This window comes from Terrapene carolina, unplaced genomic scaffold (assembly GCF_002925995.2).
Source record: "Terrapene carolina triunguis isolate 2854851 unplaced genomic scaffold, T_m_triunguis-2.0 Scaffold231, whole genome shotgun sequence".
Classification (NCBI taxonomy): Eukaryota; Metazoa; Chordata; order Testudines; family Emydidae; genus Terrapene; species Terrapene triunguis.
Genome location: NW_020664582.1, coordinates 17,476,501 through 17,498,131, shown reverse-complemented (window position 1 = coordinate 17,498,131; position 21,631 = coordinate 17,476,501). Strand labels below are relative to the sequence as shown.

Here is a 21,631-nt window from a genome sequence, read left to right as displayed (position 1 = left end):
AGATCTGAATTTCCCCCAAAATTTTATTGTACCTTGGGTTTTTTAGGCCCATTTCTAATAATGTTGTTCAGGTCGCTGATTACAGCCTCCCACCTGCCTTTTTTACAGAGATAAATAAGAACTATTTTCATGAAGATGAATTTTCCCTCTCTTGATCTTTCTTTCTCTGACCCTGTGTTTAGCAACACTCCTGGTGCTTTGAGATATTTCTCACCGAGGCAAACAACAAGGTTATTATTCCCAATTCAAAAATTTTCTATAAATTGCCCACCACCACACAGTCCCAGTGGAATTGCACTGTCTAGTCACTGATGCCTTAAACTGAGCCACCATTTCCTTGTCTGTTAGCTGGTTCTGACCCTCACTTTTCAGCCTTTATTGCTACAGCATATTTATCCATCTGAAATCACAATCTTCTCCTTGAGGCGCCATAATCAATTTCACAAGAACAAGTTCCATTGTTACAAACAGTGGATTGTTGCTTCAACAACAGTAGATGAACTCTTCAGAGACAGAGAGACTGTGGGCATGAGGACATCCTAATTACAAAGAAAGGGTGAAAAGATCAGTTATAAGCAGAATTCCCTCAAAATAGAAAATTCTCCCTGATTTTTCAGGTCATTTCAGCTCTTTACGGAAACACCACTCTAACGACCCACGCAAACTTTGAGAAAACATACCTTGCTGCAGATGAGTTTGTTGGACTGTAGATTCCTTACGTTTTGAAGACTTGTTGCTTAGTATGACTGGCTCTTCTCATCTTGAGCCTTGACACATCTTGTCTGTTTGAAGATCTTAAGTCTGATACTTGTTCATTTTTTAAATACATCTTCTGATTTGGACCAATTCAACACCACAGCTCCATGGCAAGATTCAGGACTAGAGAGCTTGCTTTGGTGCTAAGCTTAATGATGGTGTCTCCTGCCTTATTTTCACAGAAAAGAAATCTGCTTTTGGCTTTTCAAGCTGCTGAAAGTGTGGGCATCAAACCCAGTCTGGTGAGTACCTGGGTGCTGGGCAGGGTGTGTGGATGAGGAGGGGAAGGGGGTTTGAATGCATAGTTCTAAATCCTCCATTACAATGCAGCCCATTTATTCTCATTAAAAACATTCACATAGTGTTAAAGGAAAAGTGCAGCCAAATGCCCAGGCCACTAGTCTGAAAGCTCTTCACTTGAGGAGCACTTCCCAGCAGGCATAACTGCTGATATGAAGTTGTTAATTACAGTCAGCCATTCCTGCCGTGACCCCCGCTATGTGTGGGAAAGCCCTGTGTCTGTCTGTCAATCCATGTTTCAACCGGCTGCATTACTGGTTTAACAACCAGAAGGAAAATGCTAAAATCCCTGTTTTAAAATGCCTTGGGTAGAGCCAAGAGCGTGACAGCAAACGTGGAACAAGGAGATTACTATGCAGAGGTTAAACCTTTAGGGGTTCATGAGCTAAATAAGGAACTGGAAACATGTGTCTGCACATAGGAGCAGAAACTTGAAGTATAATAACCATACATAGAGAATTAATCCTTCAGTGCAGATTGAAAAGATCCTTATGGGATATCAGATGCATCTGGCTGTCTAATCAGCTTGTGCCTTGGCACTACTTAGTGCGTTTAGTATATCACCCTCACAAATACATTAGGCCAATGCATAGCCTTGATTGACTGTTACGCAGTTTAAGACTCTAATTGAATTAATTCTGGAACTGAATGAGAGTCTTAGCATTAGACTTGTCTACCCTAAGGATCCCAGGGCTGATAGCACTGGGGGAGCTGACCCAGTAAAAGAGTGGGATATTTTTTGCAAAATTTCCCTATTGTAGCCCATACGAAAAGGGCTTTTGCTTAGCAGTTCTCTGCTGTGAGAGAGGAAGCAAGCAGGTAGGTTGCATACATTTTTTTTAAAAGGTGACAACTCTCCCTCAAGTCCAACCCAGGGGAGGGAAATTTCCTCAGTGTCATTTTGGTCTATTGAAGTCCCTGTAGACAGCCAGGTTGTCTGCTAGTGAGGTGGGACCTAATGCTGCATACACAGTGCTCCTGATTTCACTAGGACCACAGGCAGAAATAAAATATCCCCATATGTGCATATGCAGGACTGGGTCCTACATTGTATTGAAGATGCCCTCGAGTTCCTCAGAGCACTTTGTGGCATCTGGCCATGAGCTGTAACTTGTTTATTTCAGCAAGTTACAGTGCCTTTGACTTATTTTCCTTTTCAGACTGCATCCCTTTACGGTGCTATTCACCCTTCCCCATCCCCCACGTGAGTGGAAAGGCCCCTAAGATGTTGCCTGAATACCAACTTCTCCCAGCTGAAAGGGCGAAAACCACATTACACAATTGTCTCATTTCAAGTGTCCGGTGTGCCCAGCTGTGTGGCCCTCAGAATGGCTCTGCTGTGTCAGTGCGAAATGCACAAGCTGGCAGGGTACTGAGCGCTCTCCTCTGAGGTGCACATTTTATATCGAAGGATAAGATTTCCTAACCACCCCCCCACCCCACCCCCAAGGAACCAAATTCAAACAGAGCTGCCTGAGACGAGCCCATTCTTAGTATTCTTTATTTAGGCAAGTAAGGGTTTGCCGATTTTCAGATTTTGAAATCTGGTTTCATTCTGATTAGAAACGAAAACCACAAATTTTGAAATTCTCTTTGAAAGGGAAAGCCCTCGGGTCCCGTGATTCTAGGGCAGTCCACCTGGCTGACTGCCCTGGGGCCATAACACTGGAAGCCCCGTGGTCCCCAAATGCAAGGCAGCCTGCCTGGCCGGGTGCCTGGAGCCATGGACCCTGGAAGTCCCGGGGTTCCCAGCACTGGGGCCATCTACATGGGTGGTGTTCTCCCCTGGAGCCATGGATGCTGGAAATCTGGGCTGCCAAGGAGCTAGGTGGGTGAGCTCACAGGAAACTGCATGGGTTCTGGAGGAACTAGGTCAAAATTGAAACCTTTCAATTATGACAAATTGGTAAATTTCAGCAAAAACTCTTTTGTCAGAATTTTTCCAACCAGCTCTATTAATTAGGCTTGGCTGTGTTTGCTCCCATAAAACTTTGCCAACATATAAACATTTATCCAATAGATGGCCTGTTATTTCTGGCAGTAGCCTGCACTCTCTATTGTGGCTAAGACAAGACCCATCATATTCCATTAAGATCTGATGTGAAGATTTTGGCATCCGCTCTGGGCAGCTAAGAAGATTGGAAATCAGAAAGCCACTTTCTCCAGAAATTCACAGAAACCTTAAATCCCAAGGCAGTGAAGCTGAGAAGATATTAATACTACTTAGCCTTTATCTAGTGCTTTATATTTTCAAAGACTGGTCGAACATTAATTGAGGAGGCTTAATTAAAGAGAGGCCCAAGTACTTGTTTCAGTTATATGGGTACAACTGTCTTGAAGCCACTGGGACTGCTCTAGCACAACAGAGCTGAGAATGAGTAAGATTTCACACACCGACTAAGGCCTTGTTCACACTAGAAAGGGGTTTGCCAGTATGGCTATCCTACCGAGCCCACCTAGTGGAGACACGGATATGCTGGCAAGAGCTCTTTGGCTGGTATAGCTTATACTAGTCCCCTGAACAAAATAAGCTCTCCTGGCAAAAGGACTGTTTCACTCAGGTAGCTCCTCACAATGCTGTTTTTTCAAATGGGTGTGAGGACTTGCTACTCTCCCAGGCATCTCGCACCGAAAGAGACGGTTACAAATCAGGCTACAGACGTCCACTCGGAAACATGCGAGTATGATTATGGCAAATTAGCTTTGAGAGGTGAAGATCCAGTTCAGGGATTCCTTCTGTTTTCTTACCCTAACAATGCACAAGAGACTTTTATTACAATAAGCTTTACTCTGAACTGGACCTAGGGAGATAAGAAGTAACCTAGTGAAGACAAAATACATGGTGACTGTTAAATCTGAAAATACTCTGAGGTATACGTAACTTGTAGAGCGGGTGCTTAGCTCTCCAGCAGTCACTGGCCATGATCCCTTGAGCCAGATCAGCGAGACTCTGTCATTGCCTAACTTGCTTGTACATTAAGAGGAATACTCATTCTGTCAGGTTCATTATAGTACCGTTGGTTTCTTGTCTGCTCTAAAGCATCACAGGCACTTTGGTGAGGTGAGGGAGCACTGTATAAATTATCCTTCATTACAAGAGTCGTCTTGGGGATCTTTAGTCTTCCTCTTACCCTGAATGCTAGTGGCTGGACATTGTATTTTGTATTCAGCTGCTTTGTACTTTGTGTTGGCAGCTTGTAATTTCTTTATGCAGGGGACTCCATGCCTCACAAGCTGAGACACACATTTAGTTTGCTGCAGTAGCTCTCTTTTCCAATCAGCCCATGTTGTTCCTTGGAGATCAGTGCCGCCACCACAAGGTTTTCTTGTTCTGCATGTATCTCTGCAATGGGGTGTGGCCCACACAACAGACCCTCACTAAAAAGGAAAATGCACGGTTCAGGACCCCAAACCCAGTGTTACCCTTAAACTCTTTCCCTCTTGCTAACCCTCTCTGTGTCCTGTGCAGGAACTCAGTGAGATGATGTACACAGACCGGCCAGACTGGCAGAGCGTGATGCAGTACGTGGCCCAGATTTACAAGTACTTTGAGACCTGAGCCCCAGAGCAGAAGGTGGGCAGACATGGGGAAGAGACAGAAGAATGCCACGGAAGCACTTGATCACTTTAAAAAAAGCCTCTTTTCTATTCCATGAGCCAGCCGAGGCTCCTAGGTCACAAGGAAAGCTCTTCCACAGTTCTGATCACATCTCCGTAACCTCAGACTGCAACCAAATAAAAATCCATTGTCCACCTTTACAAACCAAATACAGCTGTAAGTTTATTTCAACATGGAAACTACAAAGGGTTTTCTGCCATTGTGGGATATTTCTGAAGATGATGCCCTTGTGCTTGATAATGATTGCCTTTCAAACCAGACTCTGCCAGCTGGAGACTTGCCACAGAACGAAGTGAATGCAACATGTACTTTGTAAATCAGTGCCTGAAGTAATGCTAGCAATCAAGGGATGCTGGCAGAATATTGTTAATGAACCAGTTGACAACAGTGCTCCTCTAACACAGTTACAAATAGATGCCTAACTCAGATGGACACACATCCCAAGTGAGTCCCTCTCTCCCCTCCTTTCCCCATATGTTTTATATATACCCACCAAGACAGATACATACACACACACAAGTGCGTGTAGAGCCTCACACTGCCGGAGATTGACTTACTCTGGCACACTAAGACAGACCTACACACTAGTTTGCCTGACTTAGGTCAGCCTGCAAGGTCTGCAACAGGGTCTTTTTCTGACTCAGAGGCCACCCCATGTGCTATCACCTGTCAGCCATAGGTACAAAAGGGAACCAGTAGGTGCTGTGACTCCGTTCCTGGTCGAACAAAGGTAACTGCTTTGATTTGTGAGAAAAATCACCTCATTGCTTCAGTGATAAACCTTGTAGGGAGCCAGAACCCTGATACATACCAGCTGACTGCGCCGGCACAGTCATTTCTGTAGTGCTGCAAATGCAACTAGTTAGTTTTATTACACAAGGCACAAATAACCAGGCAGTGACTCGTTAAACCTGAGTAACCTGTGATATCTCAGAGCTACACATTTGTGGCAGGTTTGTGTAGTGTAAACTCATTACTCCAGGTTGTACCTAAGAAATCTGCAAGAATGTGTAAATACTTGTTACTTACTACCCAGAAGGCCTTGTTATCTGTGCCCTGGGCAGAGAAGTGACGTGCATAGCTTATTACTGTATGTTTAGACTTGAGGTTACTATGTAAAAGAACACACGAGATTAATACCAATGGCAACATGCAACTGTATTCCGTAAGTTATAGCGAATATAGCTGGCAACTCTTCGTTGTGTCACTGAAGCCAGAGCTAAGCCTATGGGATCCCAGCGATCCTGCTGATATCCCCTGGTGTAAGCAGGGTTTAATTTGTCACTGTACATGCCTCTTTGTATTTGGCCCCATAAACTTGAATCTTCCATTTGCTCTCAGATGGTCTCTCAGAATGTGCTCTGTGTGTGTGTGATCTACCCTAGGGCAGCTCTGCTGCCCCAGGTTGTGCTGATAAAAGAAAATGGTTGTTTACTTACAATGTTTAACCTTGTGGCCCAGTCCTGATGCCTCATGAATAATGATCACCCACAGCTAGGGGTCATTCTCCTTCCTTACCTAGCTCATTTCAAACCTTGGGTTTCTCAGTGTAAACAACTCAAGTTCTTCCCTAGTGATAGATGTTAATCCCCAGCCTTGGATTTATATTTAGAATTTGGATCTTGTTGGTTTTTCCTAAATGTCTCTAATTTAAGCCCTTGTTTCCATGAGTTTTGTCTGTAAATGGATGTGGTTCTGGGTGCGACTGCAGTTGCCAAGGCAGCTTTCCAAGAACTGGGGGAAGAGAAGGGAAGGGTCAGGCTCCTGTCATGTAGACCCTGCACCCAAGAGGGAGGCAGACCACTTGGCCATGAATTCACCTAAAGGGTAGTGCTCAGACGGCACAACTCAGTCCCATGAAAATCTATAGGCAGCATACAGGTATGTGAGGTGCACCTGTTCCTGGAACAGGCTAGTTTAAAAGTCTGATCCTTGGCAGAACTCACTCCCTGCATGTACTGATGGTGAGAGGTTGGTATGTTCAGGAGGTCTTAAGTGCAGGTCACCCACCACACTTGCTATCACTTTTTGAAATCAAATAACTACTGGGAGGCATGTAACAGGCTCAGCAGCACAGCAGGTGCATTTATCTGGATCTGAAGCAAGGACAGAACTTAAGCAGTTAGACGAATCCTGGGGGAGAGGAGCGGTTGATTTATCCTCTAGTATGTTATGCCTGGACTGTATTGGCAAGGAGGCCTAAAACATCCCACTTTTAAGATTGTTCCAAGATGGGGTCTATTTCTGTCATTTCCTGTAGTTCTTACGATTATCGTCATGGGACTGGATCCCTGTTTTGTTGCCAGCTGTCTCAGCAGAAGGAGACTAAGCCAGCAAGAGTTGAATCTAGGTCCTGATGTAGGCTGCAAGCTTTGGAACAGTGTCAAAAAGAGAGACTTTAAGCTCTTAAAGGTATTTCTTGTTAGTCAATTTGTTTCTCCTTAATGATGCAGGCAGGATTTGGGGAGGGGTGGGAATGGCCCTGAACAATGAGCAAACTGAACAGAGGAGGTGACGGAAGTCCAGCTTACAACTATCTTTCATGAAAGGCACGAGGAATTAAAGTCTCCGAGAGACTTGTGAGAGTCCTTGTAACAGGAACAAGAAGTGGCACAAACTTAACGCAAGCTCCTGACACTCTGTGGGTGTGCTCATGTAGCTCTCCGGCAGTGGGTGCTGCCCAGCGCCCCAGTTGGACTGAGCATCATTGCAGGGTATTCCCAGTCTGCAGTTGTTTTCTTTCTAATTTACATTTCTAGGTTAAATTCCTTCTCAAGTGTTTTGCAGAGTTGGATTTGGTGGCCGTAGAGTATGTGGAATGTACTGATTTAGCCTTTTTAAAAGCTTCAATTTGGGTCTCCAGTTATGCCTTCATAAGAGGTAGAAGGCAGAAGTGTAACTCTGATGTTGGTTGCTAAGAAATATTCACTTGTGAAGGGGTCCCTACTGTGGTATTCCATTCCTGTATGGATGAGGCAGGTTCCTCTATTCCCTCGCTCTGCTCTCCCCAAAGCATAGTTCATATTCTCTCAGGGAGGGTGTAACCCAAGCCCCCTGAACTCAACATAAGGGCTTCCATTGGCTTCAGTGGGTTTGGAATGAGGTTCATGAAGAGGTGAGAGCAATGGCAGCAGACTCCAGAAAGCACGTTAGAGCCAGAAATCCCATCTTCCCAAAAAGGTAGTTTTAAGCCACACTCGCCGGAAGTGCCTGTGCTGCCTGTGATACACTGCACAGACGTGTGATAAACACATGTATTGTGGAGTGATGACAGCAGCACTTGCCCTGAGACTTCTTCGAACATTTATTCTAATCCATTGCCTCCAAATTGATTCTAACGTTCCAAATCCTTCAACAGCTTCAGACAGTCGCTGTGGGTTTTGTTTTGTTTTTTCCAATCAACTTGCTAGGGAAATGTTTTCTCAGGCTCCTTGTGGCTTTGGAATTCCCTCTCCCCAAAAATACCAGAGCTCCATGCCCAGGACAAGGTAGGAATCCGGCCTGGGCCAGCGCCTGGGTTTCTATAGATGAAGGCATCATTGGTCTAAAATATCGTCAAGCCCTGAGGGCTAGCAATTTAAGCCATTTGCCACTGGAAAGGGGAGATTCCTAGCTTTTCACTAGGACCCAAGACTCCCTTCCAGGCATGAGAAGTCCCAAAAGATCCATCTTTGAAGTCCTGACGTTTTTGGGTCTAGAAAGCTCTTTTAGGTCATTTGAGCAGTTTTTACGTGTGATAGCTTTAAGTTTTCTATCTCCCTGAGCTTTGCACAGCTGCAGTCCTGGGCTTCTATTTTCAAAGTGACTAGTGATTTGAGGTGCCTCCATTTTTGGGTATCCAAGATGAGACACTTGGAACTGGCCTGATTTTCAGGAAGTGCTGAGCATCTGCCCTCTGAAAACAAGCCCCTTCTAAGGTGTCTTGAAGTGAGCACCCAGAAATTGGGGCTCCTAAGATGACTAGTTGCTTCTGAACGTTTAGGCCTTGCTAACTCAGGCTCCTGGCTTTAAGAAATAGCCCCATAGCATTTTGGAGAAGCCTCTAACACAGTCTTAGAACAGTCCTATACAGAATACCTGGTGGTGTGGGGTTGGATAAAGGTTTTTATCAGCAAGTGTTAGTCTTGCTCTGCATGACTCCCTTGTGACTTTACCTCTTCAGAGGAATGCACCATTCCCAAACTTGCACTGATGAAACCTTTATACCACACCGTGTGCTCCCCATCTATATGATGCTCACTCTCTTGCACTCATGCACACATACATGTGCCTAGTTAGTTTTGGCAGGTCACTAGACATGTAAGTCGATCCTAAATGCTGACTTTGGCTTAGCTCTTGAGGAAGATGGGGAAGAGGACAGTTGAGCGGCAATTCCAGGAGCCGTGGCTGAAGGGATTGCATTGTGTAAATGTTGCACAATGGCTGCTAGGAAAGAGAGGACACGAAGGGGGTGGAGAGTAGGATCTGACGTGCAAAGTCACTGATCCCACATAGAAAGCACAAAGTATTTCATGTCATGGGAGGGGAAGGCAGAGTTGAGCCATGGGGTGGGAGAGGGAGTTGGGAAGCCAGCCCAGGGTCTGGGCCTTCTGGGAAGGAGAGGATTTATAGTGAAGCTGACGTGCTGTTTCAGAAGACATGCAGAAGCTGAGTGAATGTACAGGATGTGTGAAAGGGAAAGGGCAGAATTTTGAGTCTGTGTGAGATAGAGGCCTCAGAAGTCTTGATGTCTGGAATTTCCTTCAGCTGTCAATGTGTGGTCTGTCCTCTTTGTTATCACTACCATCCCAGCCTTTGCCAGATTTCTGCTCGGAACTCCCAAAGAAACTTAAAGGGGACTACGGCAGAACTGCCTTCTATTTCTCTGCTTACAAAAGGCAGCTGAACAGAGCAGGATAACAGATTGGTCCCCTATGCTGCTCTCTTTGCAGGCTGATTTTCTGGGAATGCAATTTGACTTTCCAGGCTCCTCCCCGCAAACTACACCCATTCCCTCTTCTTTTGACAAGTTTTAGCAGTTCTTGAAAAAGTTGATGGGAGCTGCCATATCTTCTTTGCCTCAAGCCTCCTTCCTGCTCTTGGTGGTTTTATCAGTATAGGAATGCCACCACATTGCAGGGGCAACCCACAGGACACCTGAGTCCCCTCTGTTTGATTTGTGACCCCTATGGATACCCTACATCTAGCCTTGGTTTCAGTGACTGCCTTTCTCTCACTTTCTAGTTGGTAAGAACCGGAGAGAAGTTGGCTCATCTAATTACAGATTTTGTACCTTTCTCATCTTTCCCTGGTCATGGGACCAAGGCTTCCTTCAGCAAATGTCCAGGGAGGCCAGCTGTTTGCAAAGCCATTCCATGTGTCTGAAATGCAGTCTGTGGAGGATGAGAGCCTGTGCGTTCCCGTCAAAAGGGGGCTTGCTGCCTAACAGGACTCAGGTCACAAGCATTAAGACATTTCACACAGTTGGCAATAGCTTCTACTTTTCCAAACTGGAATTGCTTTCCACCAACTCTAGTGCTATTTAAACTCAGCCACTAACACAGTGTAGAGTCCAGGCAGTAATCTACCCACCATTAACATTTTTCATAGCTGATGGTCTCTTCATTTTAACTTGCATCTGTGCCAAATTTCACTGGGCAGTGCTGGGCACAGCATTTTTACTGGTTTTGATCCAGACTAGAATTTTGCCAAGTAGAAGAACCATCTCTAATAGTCAAGTAATTTTAGCTCTGTCCATTGGATACAGTTGTTACATCCATGATCTAATTTATACAAAGAGCACACTAGAATGTATATACTAGGCATTGTCAGATTTGGACATGCTAATACAGATGTATTTAAAGATTAACACTATTAAAGGATACAATGCAAAATCTGTGTAATATTTCTAATAAATCTTTGTTTTCTGATGGCATCTGGTCATGGTTTTCTAAGTACACGAACACCTCTGTTTATGAATCTGCCTGGTGTTGGGGTTCCATTCTACTGGAAGCAATGTCTGAGAACAATTGACAGCACTATGTCTGGGCAGGGCCCTCCTGTAGGATTGACACACAATTGCTCTGTTCCAGTGATAGCAGAGTTGATTCTGAGGAACAAGAGAAGTGTGATCTGAGCTCAGCCCTAGGACCCAGGACCTTCTAAGTTCTATTGCCAGCCCCACCACTGATTCCTTCTGTGGCCAAGGAGAAGTCACTTAACTGCTCTGCCTGTGTCTCCCCATTTATAAAATGAAGATAATCTCTATCTCGGGGAGGGGGGGAGAGGTTGTGTGAGGATTAATGTTTGCACGGGGTCCAGAAGAAGAAAAGCACTGTATAATCTATGATAGGGCACCTCCAGGTACAATAACAGGTAAGTGCCATGTGGTATATAAGGTGATGATGACTGTTGTTTCTTGGACATGGATTGATGAGACTCTCTCTGGATCTGGAAGGTGGGTTCTTCCCAGCGTCCTGTGAGGAGTTGATGGGGATGGGTGGGGGCTCAAATATGTTGAATGTACACATGATGTTATAACATCCTATTCATACTACTAGGCAGTGTTCTGTAGCTGATGCCTGGTACAGGAAATCCTCTCCAGCAGCCATATAGCTACAGCGAGCAATAAATGTAGATTATGCCAAGACTGAGCATGGTATCTGCATAATCACTAGACTAGCATGTCTGTCAGCCTTTCACAAGCCTCTTGCTGTTTGTACAACAGTACAAAACGGGGGGCTTTAGAATCCTGTAGACATGGCAGTGTCCAGCTCTAATACCAGCCTTCTTTCCACATGGCGACTCCCAGACTGTACCCACATGGCAATTCTAGGACTAGTACCAAGCATCAGCCCCTATCTTGCAGTTTGGGCATCTTCAACTAAATGGTGGTACACCCAGGAAAAATTAAAACTGGCTTTGACTTTAAAACCCTTTCATGGTGGGTGGCAGATTGATGTAATCTAAGGGTGTATGGTGAAAGGAAACTGCCACCCATGCGCATGATGAGAGCCAAGGCCAAGATCTTGGCATGGAAAGTTGCTCCTGTCTAGCCCAATCACTTGGCTTTTTCTCTGTGCTCTCAATTTCTCTCAACAACTTTGGATGCGGTGCAGTCGCCTGACTGTGTGCAAAGCTGGAATGGAAGACAGGGTTGTGCTCTCGGACAAGAGGACAAAAAGCAGAATCCCACTGACCAAAATCTGAATGCCACTGGGTGTAAAAATTTAAAATAAAAGCCATGCAAAGGAGGAAAGAAGCAGACTCCAATCCCTACTGCACCTTCCTTTTTATCATGCTAGTATTTTCCTGTCTGCAGACAGAAGGAGCTACAGAAGCCCATCTTACTTCCGAGGAATCCAGCCCCTAGGATACTGTGTCACAGATGGATGAGCCTCCACAGGTTCTGAGATCTGATTCATTGTGGGGATATACTCAAAACGTTTGGCTGCTTCTTCACACCTCTTGGTTCAGCAAATCTGGGCTGAAAATCTCAAAAAATTCTCTTCCTATTTCCAGTACTTTCTGCTTCCAATCAGGTCACAGAAACCCCTTGATGAAAAGGCTCTTCTTATTGCATGGTGCATTTCTGGAGACAGCCAAAATTGTTGAGACAGCCAAGAAAATGAAAAATCATGAAACAGTTAAGCAACTGAATCTTTTCCAACCTCCCAAAGAGGTTTGGGTTCAGTTGTGGAACTGAAAGTTCATAGGAATGGGCAAACCAGACTGGTTTGCCCATTCCTATCTGTGTGTCACATTTCAGCTCCAGATTTTTAAGGCTACATTCTAACCACTGAAAATAGGGAATTAGTGAAAAACTGGGCTGAACCTTCCCTGCAGCAATGTCATTATGGGGAACAACACTGCTTTGATGTTCTCATCTGATTTGGACAGATTATCTCCCAGCTATAACATGCTGAACTGCAAACGGCCAACTGCATCTTCTATGTTTCCAAACTGCTGCCAGATTTTGTTTTGAAGGTTTGTTCCAATTAATTCAGGGACCATTGGTCCCAGCATTCTGCTGCAGACAGCTTCTGCCATGGCTTCCCCAGAGATCCTGGTCCAAGACATGCAACAGGATTCCATGCTGCTTACAAATTGACTCCTGGTTCTGAAAGTGGGCATGGACAAGAAGTCAGCAGCAATGTGCTAACAGAAGCTCTGATGAGAATCCCGGCTGCCTTGGCATGCAGGAGGCAGTGATTGTCAAGGTTTTGTTGATGTCTGAGCTGTGGGCTTTTCAGGAGGTGAGGCTATGGCTGCGTTGGGGTCTTTCCTTTGTGCTTTGCAAGTCAGAATTCTCATCTTCACCAGAGAGGAGGAATGGTCTTGTAGTGAAAGCCCTAGACTAGGACTCCAGACACCTGGATTAATTCCTTGTGTGACTTTGGACAAGGTATTTAACCACTTTCTACCTAAAGTCCTTTCCTCCCACCCTTTGTCTTGTCATTTTTTAGATGCAAGCTGTTTGGGACAAGCGCTGTTTCTTGCTATGAGTTTGTACAGCCCCTGCCACAATGTAGCCCCACTGTTGGCTGGATCCTGTAGACATGCCTGTAGTACAAACAGTTAATAAGTCCCAGGCCAGGCTGGTTTACCAATAGTGATGAGTTCTAACAGGGTGAAACCCACATCCATGTCGCACAGCTAGCTGTAATCTAGTTGTAATTCCCACTTGTAGCTTTGCTGGAAGTGGAAATTCTAAAGCAAAAGGAGATGCTTGGAACTTGATTTTCAAGTTTGTGTGCAATTGCCTGCCTCATTTGCATACACACCATGATTGTTCCTGAATAGGTATTTGCCACATGCAAATAACTACTGGGGTGTAAAATTGGCTACAAGTTATAGTAACCGCATGTACAACTGAGGTACACAGATGTGAGCCCATCTTGGAGACTCAGTGCTCATTTGCATATCATTCTCCAGAATGTCCCACCAGCTCCCAGCTATTTCATGGCCAGGCTGGGATCTGAGCTCCGGGCCATGGCAGGCGTTTGGATACACCAAGATCTTTTCTGTACTCTGCAAAGCAGCCCTTTGAGGAATTTTTGCAACCACATGTTGAGACTAGATTCCATTCCCTAGCTATAAAAGATGTTAGGAGTCTCTTGCAGAGGCGGTTGCCAGAGCTAGCTGTCACTCACACTCTCTCTCTCTCTCTGGGATGCAGAGATGCCACAAGATGCAGCATTCTCGTTAGCATTATTTTTTTTTTTTAAAGAAAACCAACAACTGGACCTGACAGTTCATGGCTGCTTAAATTCCGTCATTGTAATCCAGGCGTAGGCAGTAATTGCTACCAAACACAAAGTCAGGTGGTTCCAAATTATTCCTCAAAGATTCAGGCAAACAGCAGGTCATGAAACAAAATGTTTAGCGTGTTAATGTAGAGAGACACTCTGCGCGGCTTGGCCCAGACTGTTTACATGACCTTTTACAGATGTTTTTGCTATGGTTCATTATGATCTACTTTGGTGGGCAGTTGGCAGAATGTACTGGGAGCTAGGGAACCGTCATAGAAATGGAGACAAGGTGGATTCAGTTTTCATCATGGAGTCAAAGGGATTCAGTCCCGCGCTCTCTGTAAATGTTCAAGTAATCCCCATGCAGTGCTCTGCTACCCCTTAGATGACAGGTCTTGCACCAGTTCTGAAGCAGCAGTCTCTGGCCCTTCCATTTCCGAAGTAAATAGCCTAGATGCTGACTAGGCTATGCTGCCCTGGCACTGCATCAGTCCGCCGTGCGAGATATTCCACTCACTCAGATTCATTTGCTGGGAAAATGTGGATTCATGAGTGGAGCTTCTCAGCCCTTCTATAGTGACCCCCAACTCAGCCCATTCACAACATGCATCCTTGAAGGCGCCACAGACTCCTTTGTGTCTACACAGGGATCAAAAACGCATGGCTGGCCCGGATCAGCTTGCAGGGCTTGGGCTCTGGGGTTGGAAAAAATCGCTGTATAGACGTTGGAGCTTGGGTTGGAGCCTGAGTTCTGGGACCCCATGAAGGTGGCAGGTCCTGGAGCCTGGGCTCCAGTGCGAGCCTGAACACCTACACAGCAATTTTTAGCCCTTTAGCCCGAGTCTTTTATGCCTGTGTAGACATACCCCAAAGGGCCCTGCTTTGGCTGCTTCTGCCCTGACTGGCTAGCAGCTCTGGCTGGCTCCGCTTTGCAGCTCTCCCAGCCTCGCTGTGGGTGGCAGAGGGGGCTCGTGTGTTTGCAAAGTGCTGTGAGAGCCGTGAACAGAAGGCCCTCGGGGAGGGCACATGATTGTGAATTCTCAGCCCTGGTGCTGCTGAGGAGGGTCTGCGTTTGTGGGGAAGAAAGCTAACGACCGCTCTGCTGCATGGGCCTCGCTTTGTATGCTGGGATTCCAGTAGGGTTACCATACGTCCGGTTTTTCCCGGACATGTCCGGCTTTTTGGTAATCAAACCCCCGTCCGGGGGGAATTACCAAAAAGCCGAACATGTCCGGGAAAATACCGGCCGGGCACTTCCCCTCCCGCGGCTGCTCTGCTCCTCCCCTGACTCTTCGGCTCTGTTTAAGAGCCGAGCTGCCCGAGCGCTCCGGCTTCGGGCAGCCCCCTTGCCTCCGGACCCCAGCCGCCGGCCGGGCACTTCCCCTCCTGGGCTCCAGCTGCTCTGCTCTGGCGGCGCAGGGTCTGGAGGCATGGGGGCTGCCCGAAGCTGGTAGCGCTCGGGTAGCTCAGCTCTTAAACAGAGCCGAAGAGTCAGTGGAGGAGCACAGCAGCCGGAGCCCGGGAGGGGAAGTGCCCGGCCGGGGGCGCGGAGGCATGGGGGCTGCCCGAAGCCAGGCTCCAGCTGCGCTTGGGAAGCGCCGGCCAGGGGCGCAGGGTCTGGGGGCTGCCCGGCAAACCGTGAAGCTGGTAGCGCTCGGGCAGCCCTTTTCGCGTGTCTGGGAGGGAGGAGGGGGAGTTAGGGCGGGGACTTTGGGGAAGGGGCGGAGTTGGATGGGGAAGGGGCGGGGCCGGGGTGGGAAAGGGGTGGGGCCAGGGCCCCGTGGAGTGTCCTCTTTTTTTATTTTTTGAGTATGGTAACCCTAATTCCAGGAAGCAATGGGCTTGGGGTTCAGGGCCTGTTTCATACTGAGTTACTGATTCCCCAGCTCGGAGTTCTTCCCTCTTGGCTCCAGCTAGTCATTAATAGCGCTGCTTTGCCTCAAGGCTGCCTCTGCCCAGACAGAAGGGGGCCCCCGAGAACCAGGCTTTCAGACTGTTGCCTAGCCAGTCAGGCCTGCCATTCTGAATCCTCAAAAAGAACAGGAGTACTTGTGGCACCTTAGATCCATCCGAAGAAGTGGGCTGTAGCCCACGAAAGCTTATGCTCTAATAAATTTGTTAGTCTCTAAGGTGCCACAAGTACTCCTGTTCTTTTTGTGGATACAGACTAACACGGCTGCTACTCTGAATTCTGAATCCTGTCACTCCAGAAGGCACAATGCTCAGAGACCTATGGGAAGTGACTCATAGTCTGCGTGGCCAACACAAACAGGGTCACTCCTGGAATTGCTTCTCTAGGGGGTGGGACTTCCTGTTATGCTGTCATGCAAGATGGCCTTGTTTGTATTTTGCCTTTTCAGACAGCACATGGCTCAGGAGATAAGAAATGGACTGCAAGCTGGAGTAGGCAGGAAGTAATTCCTTCCTGATCCCTGCCACGATCCGCTTCCACCCTGAAGCCTGAGTTCTGGTTATCCCTGTTCTGAACTGCCAGTGTTACCAGTGGCCATAAGGTAACGAGTTTATATCTTTTATATAAAGGCTCTGACTGATACTGAGGGTGACATTTTGACAAGAAGCAGCTGCTGGTGAGTATTGGTTGAGAAGTTGTCCTAGTGAGTCAAAAGCCACAAGTACCATATTCTGCTTTGTTTGGCCACTCAGAAAGCATCCGAGTCCTGCATTCTATAATCAGTTCAGGCATTCAAGGATGCTTATGCATCGAGTCATAACTCACTCCGATTTCTGGCTTTGTGAACACCAACTTTGCATACCACTTGCCATGACTCAGGCAGCAGGAAGCTTACTTTGTACATAGCATTGCCATGGTAGAAACAGCTCTGTGTCTTGAGCCACAGGTGCATGATTTCAGGATTGAAAATGGGCATCATGACTTGTCTCCATCTGGAGCGAAGGGACTGGTTTTGTCATTATGGGTTTTGTACAGCACCCAGCACCAATCCCATTTGTGACCTTTGGATGCTGTGGTTATGTAACTATTAATAGTGATATGTTGGCAACGTGTGTAACCTTGCAGTGTGGTTGTGAGAGTCCCAGCAAGGGGTTGGTGACTGAGAGCCCAGTCTGCAGGAGTAGCTCACAGGGTAACCATTACTGATACAGCCGAAGGGAAAGGCACTAACCAAGCTGCTCAAGCTCTGACTCGGTGGGTTGGAGGCCACACTGATATTGTTGCAGTAGCTTGGGAGGCAGGGGTGATGTTGCCGCTCAGAGGGCTGTGGCATTGCCACAGTGCGTTGAAAGGTGGGTGCCACCAGTGCAGCTGCTGGAGAAACACAAGGCAGCAGCATTGAAAGCTGAGACCTGCCCACTCACTAAGTTCAGAATCTGGCAGCCAAAGGTGCCAGACTCTTATGGTCGCCTGACATGACTAACTACAGGCATGAACTCCAGGTCACATGACAGAGCAGGAGGTTTTTCTATGCCGAGAAAAACCTCCTACAGCTTTTGCTTTGCTCCTATTACACACGAGGGTTTTAGCATGTGGAGATTGGCAGTGCTGGGATCTGAGCTCTGGGGACTGTGGGGAGGTGCCTCCCCCAGCATGCTCTGCACACACAGTCAAGAGTCCCCCCCTTCCAGGAGCTTGGCTTTATTAACAAAGAAAACAATAAGATCAGTTCAAACCTTTGCCCCACCTTGGGCTGCTCCTAAGGTTCCTCCCTGCAGATTGCTCAGCTCACCCCCTAAATCCTCTCTCTCTCACCAGAGCCATTCTCACGTCCCGTAAATCCAGGAGAGACACTGAGCTCCCTGGCTCAGTGAGTCAGCAGAACACACTTAATGTTTCCCAGCTGGATCTGATAGGGGGGCAAGAGGGTTTGAAGTAGACACTGCCAGCCTGTTCCAGTGGCATACCTATGCTTAGTCTTACAGCTGCTTTCATGGTCCATGTATTGATTTCTGGTTCGGTTTGGTTTGAGTATAAATGCCTCAATTATTTTACTCCCAAACACTAAAATCAAAGCCAGCTGAGGACCCTACAATAACAAGCCAGTCTGTGCACAGTTGCCAGAAGCAACCTGTCATAAGCAAATTGATGTGCATAGCCGCCTGCACTTGGGAGCAGCCCTCTAATAAAAAGTAGCATGTGGCCCATTGCCCATAAGTCGTCCCGCTATAACAATCCAGCGCATGCAGTCCAACAGTAATCAAATCCTGTGCGCAGGGGCACCTCTGAGACAGAGGGGAGCCGTTCTGGGAAGGGAAGAGATTTTGGTTTGGGCTAGTAATAATAAATAGCCTGCTACTGTGTAAAGTAGCCTGGAGTCCATTTGTTCCCTTATCTGCAATTAAGCCATCTCACACCTGCCACCCATGATGGGCAGCTCAAGGAAGAACTCTTACAAGCGTGGAAACCAGCCCAGTGCTCTCTTGGTTCTTGGGCTCCAAGGGTTTAATGGCCAGTTTGTACACAGAACTCGTGCCAGTGGATCTGGAGGGTGAACGGGGCTGTATGATAAAAGGGTGACCTGTAGGAGGAGAGATCTCTTCTGAGCACTGGTGCCCAGTGTGCGAAGGACCTGCTGTTATTATGTAGTGTTTGTAGTACCATAGCACCTAGGGGCCCTAGTCATGGGCCTGTGTCAGGCACTGTCCAAACACAGAACACAATCTCCTCTCTCTCGGTTGGAGGATCGCTGGAAGAGGCTGTGTCAATAGCACTTGGAGCCAGTAGATTTAGTGTAAATCCAACAAGTGCTAGCTAACGTGGGGTATGTGTGTGATAGGACCTTTCTTCCGTGTTTGCTTGGCATATCTGAAGGGAGCCAAATGTTGCACATCTACCCTGCATTTACTGAATTCACTGAATCCAAACTCCCCTTTAACCCTTCAGTGGGCCCACTTGGGAAAGGGGACTAGCCAAAGACAGCACACGTAGTCCAGGGCATGGTTAGCCTGATACTTGGGAGACCCAGGGTCAATCCCCTGCTCTGCCACAGAGTCCCTGTATGACCTTGGGCATGTCACTTTGTCTCTTTGTGCCTCAGTTTCCCATGTGTCAAATGGGGATTACAGCCCTGCCCTGCCTCACAGGGGTTGATGAGGCTCAGCATATTAGCGATTCTGATGAATGCACACACTATGGTGGTGAGGGCCGCAATACCTACATCAGGAAAACTCTGTGATTGTTTCTCATCTTTTGGTCCTTACCAGCATGTTGGGAAAGGAGGGACCCTCCAGACCAAAGCCCTTGGCTTCAAAGGGTCTGAGCCCATCTTGGTTGGAGAAACTCCTGAGGGATATGAATGCAATCTGGCTCCTTTAGAATTTGAACAGAATTATAAACAAACAGTAGTTGGGTTGCAAAAATAATTCAAACTCCCCTCACTGCATCCATTTGAAAATCCAGTTGTCACTTTTTTTCAAACACCCTTGAGTGTGGGGTGCAAGCATACTTTTCTCACTGCCGGGGCATGGCAAGACACAGAAGTGCTTCTCTTTATTCTTGCTGGGGGGAGGGGGGTTGGACTGAAAGTGAAGTTCTGAGTCACCCTTCTCGAGCGGGCATTCAGCTACTTTGTTTTCTTAAGGGCATGAAGTTGTAAAGGTTTTGGCCAGGAAACAGCTCTAGCTGTGAATGAAACAACCTCCAATTGTTTGAACTGCAAACCTAGCTGCCTTGCTCTCTGTCCAGGCTTAGAAACTTAACTGCAGAAAAACTGCCTATGAACTTCTCTGGGGCACCAGGCTGCACCCACCCAAGTCCCACGAGGGCCCTAGTCCTGTGACAGGATCTGTGGGTGAACCCTCGCCACTAGCCTGAGCCCATGGGTCAGGCCTTAGCATGGTGGGACTGTATAGACCAGGTAAATCATGACCATTCCTCCGGCCTGACCTGAGGCTTCCACGTGAATGGCTTCTGGGAGAGAGACACGGTTCTGCAGCATGGAAGGTGTTAAGGTGAATCACCAAATGCAGGGAGAAGTCAAAGCTTTCTTCGGTGGGGTCTAAAAATTCCACCCGCATCAGCTCAGCCAAAGCTCCCTCCTTTTCCGTTAATTTCTGTGCTGGCCATGCTGCTTTTCAGGCTTGTGGTGAAAGGTTTTGCTCTGGTTTATGATACCACCTTTAAAATGTCACTCGCAAGTTTTTGAAATTTTCCAGTGCTCAGATTGTTGCAAGACACGCACCTCTGAGCAGTTTTGTTACTAGCTTTAAACTCCTGGCGAGCTTCCATTTATCATATGCCAGTGGCACGGGGCACTGGGAAACCGCAGCTCTGTGTTCGTAGGTATTTTATCATCTTCCTATAGCCTCTCCTGTCTGCTGCCATCTCCCAGCCTCCCGTTCACACCACTGAAGTGTCCTCTGTGGAGATGCAGGACGTGTCTACACTGCCATAAAACCCCCATGGCTGGCCTGGGTCAGCTGATTCAGGCTCAGGCTGCAGGGTTATAAAATTTAAATGTAGACGTGTGATCTCTGAGACCCTGTGAGGGTCCGAGAGGCCGCACTCCAGCACGAGCCCGGATGTCTACACTTCAGTTTTATAGCCCTGGGGCCCGAGCCCCGGGAGCCTGAGCTAGCTGACCTGGGCCTGCCGTGGGGTTGCTACTGCAGGGTAGATGTACTTGCAGTTGCCCCCACAGTCTGATGCTCTGGTCGTTTTCCCAGCCTTCTGGAAAAATGTTGTGAACTTTACTCTTCCCCAGTCACCTCCGTGATGTGCTGACTTTGAAAGCTGATCTGGAATCACTGACCTGCTAATGCTCAGCACACCAATCTAGGCAACAAACATTCGGGTGGAGTCCGAGTACTTGTTTCTCCTGCCCACGCCCTGATTTCTCATGGGAGATTGGTGCTCCCTTCACTTGCTGTATGGTGTCTGTGCTGTGCTGAACACGCTGGGGAAATCCCACTTCACACAGGGCTCACATGCCTGCTGCAGATCTCTGGGTTGTCTGATGCCTGAGGCCCAAACCCAGGACACCACTGTGTCTTGTCCCATAAAACAAACCAAAATGTGCCACTGGGGACCCGACGGGCTCAGGGGACTCAAAATACAAGGCAGAGCTAGAAGTGCTTCAACCTGGGTCAGTCGTGCATGCTCCCAACAGCTCTGCAGTGGCCTCTGTGACATAAACTCATGGCTCTTAGTCCAGTTCCTAGTGCCTGTCACAAAAAACACCCTCAGAGGTGGCACTAATTGGCCCACAGCTGATAGTCCCTGCAGAGAGGTTGGGGATTGCTCTAGCCAGTGCTGAGGCATACTGGCAGAGCATGGTGGGTAAGGGCACCCCATGCCCATTGTACCTTCCTGGAGCTAAACAGATCTGTCTCCTGGGCTGGGTCCCAGCCTGCATTCCAAAACAGGACTTTCCTGCCAAGCCGCCTGCACTGAGAGGAGATGGGAGCTTTCCCTGCCCCCGTCCATCCTTGGCGTGTTTTCTTCCCTGGTGGTGATTTCACCATAGAGTCTCCCCTTCACCCAGCAGACAGGCTGCTGCTGGCCCCTTTGTTTGGGCCCAGATGAAACAGTCTGGAGCAACAAGGCCCTTTAAGGCCACAGAGCCAATTTCAGTTTAATTGGCAGGACAATAAAGTGTTACCAAAGTCAATCCACCATGGACCTGTCAGAGCAGACATCCTGGTGCTACAGATATAGGGTCTGCTATTTCCTTTCTCCCCTTGCACCTCTGAGGCCGGGTGAGTGGGAGCTGAGATTAGCTTGGCTCTCCTACTTCACTGCCTGCTTCTGCCC

At 47.5% G+C, this 21,631-nt stretch overlaps 1 protein-coding gene across 1 annotated transcript in view; it reads left to right on the top strand.

Annotated features, from left to right (window-relative positions):
- The window catches only part of SPECC1 (sperm antigen with calponin homology and coiled-coil domains 1), a 138,599-nt gene extending 128,010 nt beyond the window's left edge, over window positions 1-10,589 (top strand). Inside the window, exons 13-14 of the mRNA XM_029912495.1 lie at window positions 939-998; window positions 4,526-10,589. Of these exons, the coding sequence (XP_029768355.1) occupies window positions 939-998; window positions 4,526-4,615 (150 nt within the window). The 3' untranslated portion in view covers window positions 4,616-10,589. The remainder of the gene's footprint in view (window positions 1-938; window positions 999-4,525) is intronic.
- The last annotated feature ends 11,042 nt before the right edge of the window (window positions 10,590-21,631 follow it).